This window comes from Ramularia collo-cygni (assembly GCF_900074925.1).
Source record: "Ramularia collo-cygni strain URUG2 genome assembly, contig: RCC_scaffold06, whole genome shotgun sequence".
In the NCBI taxonomy this organism is placed as follows: Eukaryota; Fungi; Ascomycota; class Dothideomycetes; order Mycosphaerellales; family Mycosphaerellaceae; genus Ramularia; species Ramularia collo-cygni.
In genome coordinates, this window is record NW_019716260.1 from 156,317 (window position 1) to 164,247 (window position 7,931).

At 52.6% G+C, this 7,931-nt stretch overlaps 3 protein-coding genes; 1 reads left to right on the plus strand and 2 right to left on the minus strand.

Annotated features, from left to right (window-relative positions):
* Positions 1-333: 333 nt before the first annotated feature.
* RCC_04418 (related to Orc3p) lies at positions 334-2,054 on the minus strand (the record flags this gene model as incomplete). XM_023769696.1 has 5 exons in its annotated part: positions 334-1,322; positions 1,374-1,593; positions 1,644-1,762; positions 1,825-1,917; positions 2,003-2,054. The coding sequence occupies 5 exons, from the start codon at positions 2,052-2,054 to the stop codon at positions 334-336; spliced, it is 1,473 nt and encodes a 490-aa protein (XP_023625464.1).
* A 3,143-nt stretch (positions 2,055-5,197) lies between these two features.
* On the minus strand, positions 5,198-5,503 carry RCC_04419 (uncharacterized protein; the record flags this gene model as incomplete). The annotated part of the gene is made up of 1 exon (XM_023769697.1): positions 5,198-5,503. One exon carries the CDS (start codon positions 5,501-5,503, stop codon positions 5,198-5,200), a length of 306 nt encoding a protein of 101 aa, XP_023625465.1.
* Positions 5,504-6,598: 1,095 nt separating this feature from the next.
* Positions 6,599-7,931, plus strand: part of RCC_04420 (uncharacterized protein) — a gene marked incomplete at both ends in the record, with an annotated part of 2,112 nt that continues 779 nt past the window's right edge. The window contains one exon of the mRNA XM_023769698.1: positions 6,599-7,931. This exon is cut by the window's right edge and continues 779 nt beyond it. Within this exon, the coding sequence (XP_023625466.1) occupies positions 6,599-7,931 (1,333 nt within the window).

Here is a 7,931-nt window from a genome sequence, read left to right on the forward strand (position 1 = left end):
TAAGATGGAGGGGAATTAATCCGCCATGGATCGTATCAGACGGTGGCATCCCAAGCGCTGACATGCATCAGAGTGCCAATAGGTGCAGAGCACTGAAGCAGACCTGGAGCCGTTGTCTGCTACCGGTGGCGGCCGGAATCGACCGCTTTTCCAGCCAGACAAGAGCCCTCTGAATGTCGATGCACGATTGGGTGCGTGCTCGTCACAAGTGACAATGAGCGGCCGTGCGTACCGACTACACTCTCGATCAATTGCGCTTTTACACACATATCGGGCCGCTTGCTTGAAGAGAGTTGTATCGTAGGCTACCGGAAGCCTGAGAGTCGTAGAATTTCAGGTCTCCGCATTTTCATCTGAAAAAGGGCTCCTTGTGTCCCCACGGGGTAAGTCAACACCCTTTGGTGGCACTCTCAGTAGATCACCAGTATCCGGACCGTTAGAATTTGATGATTCTCCATTCGCCTTGGAGCCTTGTCGTCGACGCCTAGGTGCAGGTACACTAGGCTTTTCCTTTGCAATTTTGGCCGATACCTCCACCACACTGAGACTGCTCTCTCCTGCATCCGAAAGCGACATGCCGAGAAGCTTCTTGGCCACTTGTGCATCTGTCGGAGCGGCTTCCAACAATTGCTGTTCCATCGCATCATCTTCCTCGTCACCTGCCTCTCTCAGCCACTCAATCTGCTTGATCCTTACAGCGAGTCGGAGGACAGTGGCGTCCACAGGTGCAAAATGTGCCGAAGACTTGTTAACCAGCAGAAACAACAGTCTACGGACCTCTTCGCGTTTATAATGATTACCATCGAGGGAAAGTTGTGTGTTTCGTAACAGCGGGCAAAGAACGCGTAAATACGTGTGTTGCAGTGCCCGTTGTCCGTCTCTGTCTACCCCGTCAGAAAGATGCGGTGAATGGTCGCTGACAGGATCAAGGTCCAGTAAATTCCGGATAATCACATCCACCAGTACATGCAAGTCGTTGGTATAGAAATACTCATAGGTTGATGGCGTCGTGAACAACAGGTAAAGCAACTTGAGGATCAAGAGCTGCGGACCAAGTTTCGATTCTCGGTTCAGCAAAAGGATGAGATTCTCCCCAAACGTCCGATATGCAGGTCCATGCATGGAAAGCAGCTTGAGAATTCTATTTGTTAGGGCAATCGGCCCATCACCTGGCGAACTCGGCGCATTCGCGAGACACATGTATTGTTCGTTCAAGACCAGCAGAACTCGGATTATGGGATAGTGGTAGGGATCATCAGCGTCATCTGAAAGCTCCTCTATGAGTTGGAAAAGGTGCAGAATGAAGGCATCGTCCACGGTCACTGTATTGTGTTAGCGAGGCTTGCGAGGACGGTTCCCGGCTGGCCACTCACTCAGCTCGTCTCTCGACAGCTTTTGGATGCGGGACATCTCAAACAGGAGCTCCAGCAATAGTCGGTGCAGGCCAATCTCGTCGTCTCGTCTCGCYCGTACCAACTCCACCAGTCGCGGAAATGCGCTTTCCGCTTGCATCATTTCAAACGCAGCTTCATTCGCGCGCCCATCGAACAGCAGCACGGCTGCGGTGAGGTGTAGTGTATCTGCATCGTCCTCCTGCCAAAACCTTAGTGCTCGTGCCACCCAATACCACCGTCCAGACCCACCTGTAATAAGCAATACAGTATCTGCCGTCGCACATAGTCCTGGTTGTCCTTGAAGATTGCCGCGTCCAGCAGTCTATAGCAGCACCGTGCAATATCATACTCGGACTGGAGATATTCCTCTTTCGCGCAGGTCAGCGCTTGTCCCACCTTGTATGCAATTCGTTGTCGTCTCTTTGCCTACGTTTGAAGTTCGTCGTGAAAGCCAAGAAAGCGCGCAGCGCGTCGTCAATCAGCTCGGATGTGTCGTATGAAGCCGCAAGGATATCGTCGAGTCCTAGGAGCCAGATCCGAGTCAGCGTCTCATTCACTTCAATGCCGCTTTCACATGCTTTCACATGCGAGATGTCGGAAGGCCATACCCGCCCAGAACTGCGCTTCGTTCTCGACAGCGTATTCGCCATCAGAGTCCATGATAACACGGATACGATCAACGATGGCTCATGCATTGTCCATGCCCGCTGATCATGGTGCTGAGAGAGTGTCGAGAGGCGCATTTAGGTGGGTTATTGTGTTTCGGAGCTGGTGATCGGCTCGGCGGGCCAAGCGGAGTTGAGCCCTGTTCTCGGCTGCACTTGCCTGGCTAATATTGCCGCGACCTATACCCGACTCTAAAATTTACTCCACATCACGAAGAACTTCACTTTCCTCGAGATATTCGGAATCTAGTCCTATAGTAATATAATAGATACTAAGACTTAGAAACATATCTTAGATTATAGAGTAGACTATAAGGAGAGTTTTAAACTATATTTAGTCTTTATATAACAGGTAGAGCCTACGAAAAGTAAGATACTAAGTCGAAAAGCTAGGAACTAACGGAACCAATAGATAGTGATAAGTGGTAKATATAGGCCGCTGGAATATCAGCAGAATACCTCAGAACCTCACTTCGTTCCACCTCCCTTGTTTGTGAAGCGATTGTCATCACCTATCGGTCTATCTACGTTGGTAGGGACTGAGCGACATGAAGCGTGTTGCCCATGCTTTGATAGATTTCATCGAGGATGGATGAAACGTCTCCCAGGACATTTGCTATCATGCCGATGGGACAAGACCTGCAAACACTGGCATCCAGCTCTCCATCCTTCACTAGGCCACATTCATCTGCATCGGTATAGCATATCCTGAGGACCATATCACATCGGGAGACCTGTAATGGAGGCCCACTGCGACTGCTCAATGCGCACACTCTGGAAGTTCAAGAGTACCATGGCACTGTCCTAAAGTATGCCATTGCATCTCACAGATGGAGCCTGGCTCGGAGATCGGGCATATCCAAACCTTACTTAGGTGTCCTCAGAAAGCTCAATACTGATAATTCCGCGTACCAAAAGGTATTGCGGTTCGCCCAATATTTAAGAGATCGCACTGCCATTATTGAATGAGTCTGGATAGATGCGGCCTGTATAGATGAGAAGAGCAGTCAGGAAGTCTCGGGGGCTATTCATTCCATGTTCTGATGGTATTCCAATGGCAAGTGGTCGGAAACAGAGGAGGCGATCGATGTAATGTCCCCACGGAGGTTGCCTGCTCGCTGGAGATCTCCATAGCCTTACTCACCACGATTCCTCCAAAGATCTTACATATTCATTGAGAAAGTCAAGGTATTCGTATAGAGGAGAAGCTTGCATGAGCAGCGAACAGAAAGATCACTCGCGAGGAGGATCTTTCATACTGCCTTTCTGGTATCTTCKTCGTCGCTATCGGTGCAAACTGTGGCGAGGGTGCAGAAAGGGCCAGAGCGCGGCTTCTCGGGGAGGTCAGGGGAGAACGGTTTTCCGAGAAAGGCGCACCACCACCACATCCGATGTCGACCGCAAGACAGACAAAGAAGTCATGGACAGACTCATGCAGAGTCTTTATTTCCCCAAATGAAAGATCGCAGAGACTAAGTCCAGAGTGCGCATGAGGGAACGTATCGCTGGGCACTCCTTTCCAAGAGTGCGAGCAACGTCAGATGGAACAGCATTGTAGCCTGGCTACAAGAGCTCGAGCCTGCTCATCGTCTGTACTGGGTGACTGCCAAACCAGGCGCAGGGGTCTCTGGCTTGATCCGGTTCTTGGAGGAAGCGCTCAAACCCGTGCAGCATATGCAACCTGGAAAGAATCCATGCTCGTATTGCAGTTGAGCTTTTACTTCTGGAACCCGGGACATGCTCTTGAAAAAAAAAAAAAAGAAAAAAAAATTCATGGCGGGCGTCCTACGCACTATCCTGTCTGAGCCTTTTGAAGCAGCGTCAGGAACTCCGCTACCTTGCGTGCCAGATCACCCAGCTGGCACGACATTTGGGCGGACCAGAAACGACCTGGTCCGATGTAGAGCTTCGGCGCTGCTTCCGTAAGGCAATGGCCACTCTCATGCCCGCCGTCAGAATCGTCGTTCTCATCGATGGGGCCTCGATGGGAATGACGATTATGATGATGATACGAGAGACGATCTTGTAGCACTGCTGTGGGAGCTGAGCACTTTTCCAAATGTCAAGCTCTGCGTATCCAGTAGACGATGGCCGCTGTTCCGGACAGAAAGCTTTTGCTCTCTGCCCACAGTTACAGCCGGAAGACGTCAATGCCATGGCATTGAGAAGGTTGCCAGCGCTCRGCTCAAGTCCCATCCTCGCTTCTGCAGTATGCCCAGGAAGAACGTCCTGACTCGCGACATCATCGCGAAAGCGGACGGAGTCTTTCTATGGACTCKGTTGGTCGTCAGGGACCTGATGCGTGGCATCAGAGATGGCGATGGTCTCGATATGCTGCAGCGGAAGCTTGACATCGTGTCAGGTGAACTGAACGACAGTCAGCTGCTGCACTCGATCGAGCCACAGCATAGGCTGGAAGCAGGAATATTCCTGCTGCTAGCGCTGCATGATGAGGGTCACATCCTATCACATCCTCGCGCTCAATCCACTGCGACTGGTAGATATGACATTCGTCAGCCATGCCGGCACAGATTTCGCTCTTTCAGAGGCCCGAGAGGAATACCTGCGACTCTTCGTGGGCGCGGATGATCTAGTGTACACGCTTGACTCTGCATTGAGGAGATTGTCCAGTCGCTGCAAAGGACTTGCAGTRCGATCTTCACATCCCTGGTAGTACTTTGCACGCCATCACTGCCATTCCGGCCACTGTGGTCCCTATGATGTGGAAGAACAAACACATGGCATTCCATTTCCAGGTCGAATTCATGCATCGTTCGCTACGCGACTATCTCCTCGAATCTGGATCTCACGAAGTCCATGCTGGGAGTTTCGATGCGAGGAGTTAACTCCGTAATGCTCGGCTTCTGCTCATTCTGGCGAGCACGAACTCCGGCGGCATGTTTGACGTAGGCTCAGCGAGTTACTCTGTCTACTCGTGGATAGTTCCCCCCTTTCGAGGCGGACAATTTTGTGCCCAGTTTGCTACCGCATTCCACCCTGTGATGGAATGTGTGATCAACGGCCTGGGCTATTCTTCTGAACGATACTGGTATATTGGCAGGTCTCTTGACACCTGGGCGGACGGTCAAAGCACTTTTTGAGTCTTGCAATAGGCTTTGGCTTGACAGGTCATGTCGCTCAAATCCTGACCACGCGGGTCGTTCGAGAGAAGGCTGGTCGACCTTTGCTTGACCATGTGCTGTGACCTAGTTTGCACACGGTTTGGAGGCATGCTCCATCGGCAATCACTTCTCCATCCCTGAGCTCTTGCAAAGCTTGTTGTAATTGGGCGCTGACCCGAATCAAGAAGAAAAGGGCGGTGGCGTTTCGGTGGGGACGCTCTTCTTGTGCTTCATGGCCGAGTATGAGTTTGGGTGCATTGATCTCGAAGAGGGCGAGATGGGTTGTATCATGCCCATCAAGCACATGCTTCGTATGTTTCATGGTGGCGCGAGCCTGTCGGTGCCGTGTATCCTTCTTTTGTTGCGGCTCAAGAGTGCTCTTGCGAAAGTCTTTCCCGATGCTGGATATATACCTGCAAACGATTGGAAGCATTGTAGCAAGGTAGCGGCGCCGGTCGAGGTGAAATTCCGGCCGTGAAGATCGGGAGCCAGGAGCGTTTCAGTTGGAGATATCGCCTGCCGATGTTCGACCCTCATGATTTGGAGGTCAGCTGCATGATCCCCGCGGACATGTATGAGGCCGGGAACAGGAGATGGTGTTGATTAACTCACACGGCTCGTTCAGCGTCGTCGGTCGGAGCGAGACCGTGGGGAGCAAAGGAGCAGAGCTGTCGAGAGGAGAGATCAACAAAAAGAGCAGCGCCCTAAACTGCTCTCTCGATTCATCAACGGGCCACTCTGCTAGTAGTAAGGATTCCAGCAGGCCTAGAATCGTCGAGTCTGCAGAGAGCGAGGCCTTGGGACATTGTGGCGATGAATGAGGATGTCGTGTCCCAATGGATAATCCTCATGTCGACAGTTCTGCAAAGGCAAAGAAGCACACACGAGGTTCTGTCCATGCGTTACGAGATGCGCAGTTGCGATGATACCTAGGTATGCTCAGAAAGCCGACCGCCACTTCAGCGAAGGAACAATTCCAAGCATACGTTGCAAGCGCGTGGAGGAAGTCGCGTTGTTGCAGCCGCCGCCAATTTTTCCGAAATCCAAGGGTTAAGGTATTTCTTCGCACTTCAACATCTCTTCGCACTTGACACGGGCCCAGTCTAGACAACCTGCGCAGATCACTTGGGGACATCCGCCTGCAGACCATCACCGTCAACTCATGCATGGTTCATTCACTCGACAGGACACCACTTGTGTAGTACCGGCACTTTGCGGCTTCCTCATTGTCAAAATCTGGCATACGCGCRGAAACGTCCTCAACCCGCGCACTACCACCTGACTTTTCCCACCCGACTTTCCACCACCCGCCTTTCCACTTGCACCGCAGACCCTCGCACTCGCAGTCAACAGACGCCACAGCACAACAGCAATAATCGCTAGAAACCCCACAGACACCCACAGCGGCATCTCAACCATGGCTACACTGCCGCACCACTATTTTGAGATGTCTTCCCCACCACTCAGACACACTCCGGTCAGGACATGGGGAGGGGGCAGCTACCAGCGCCGCGAGCCAAGGGATCCGCAGTACATGGCGACAAATTATAACTTCGATGGCCGGGAATGCTCGCAACGGGTGGATGAGGTTGAGTTCGAGCACAGTGAGCAAGGCCGCGAAGAGCACTATCGGGCTCCTCTCTACGACAGCTTGACTGTCAATGCACCGTGTCCACGCCATCTCGCAGAGATTGAGGCCGAACTCGAAATTGCTATGAACGATTTCTTCCAACGTCAACAAGAAATCGACGACAGAGCTCAGCATGACCGGTCAAACGCAACCACCGCCCGCGGTGCCGACGGAGTGTCTATGCTGCCGCCACCGCCTCAAACTCCGCCCCGACGACAGATACCAGTCGCTGCTGCCGTAAATCCTCCACAAACAGTCGAGAGTGGACACCAGCTATCTTATCCACCCTCGAGGACAGGGAGCAGCTTCTCACCCCTTCAACAGGACATCTTTCCATGTGCGACAATGGCGCACGGAGCCCAGAAGGGCCCCCAATTGCTCACCCCATCTCGAAGTACAGGATCCATCCCGGATTCAACCACAGAAGAACTTACTCCACCCTCCGGCGTGGAGTATGGGCCCCTGCCACAAACATCTTCTCAAGCAGGACAGTACAGACCCCGAAACTACCAACAGCTGTCGACCCCGTCCCCGAACGCAGAAAGGGGCTTTCTGCGCCGATCAGAGGGCATCTCTCCTGCTGGCACAGGCCCACACAGAGCGGCGGATAGCCCTCATCCCTTGGCTCCATCTTCGAGCGCAGGGAAGAACACGTTATCCCGGATAAGACCAGGAACAAACAGAGTCCAGAAATTTCCCCCAAGCGATCAAAGTTTATCGTCACGCGGGGATGGCATGCACAGGCTATTCCAAGACCAGGTTCCATATGATTTGTTGCCCGAGTTGTTGACGCCGTCGCCCAACACATCGGATGCATTTCATGTGCCTCACGTCCCCACCATCCAGCAGCCCAACATACCGGTTTCGCAAGCTCAACCAATACCGCATCAACAGACCACATCCTTTGCGTCACATGTACAACAGCCCTATGTGCAGAACCCGCAAGCGCAACAGATGCACCATCTCCTGAATGCATCCGCCATGCCGCGGGTCCAGCAGTCTAACAGGTGGAATCCGCAGGCGCAACAGATGCATCATCACCAGAATGCGGCAGCTATACCTCAGCTGCCCACCCAGCAGCCCAACATGCAGAACCCGCAAGCGCAATGGATGCATCATC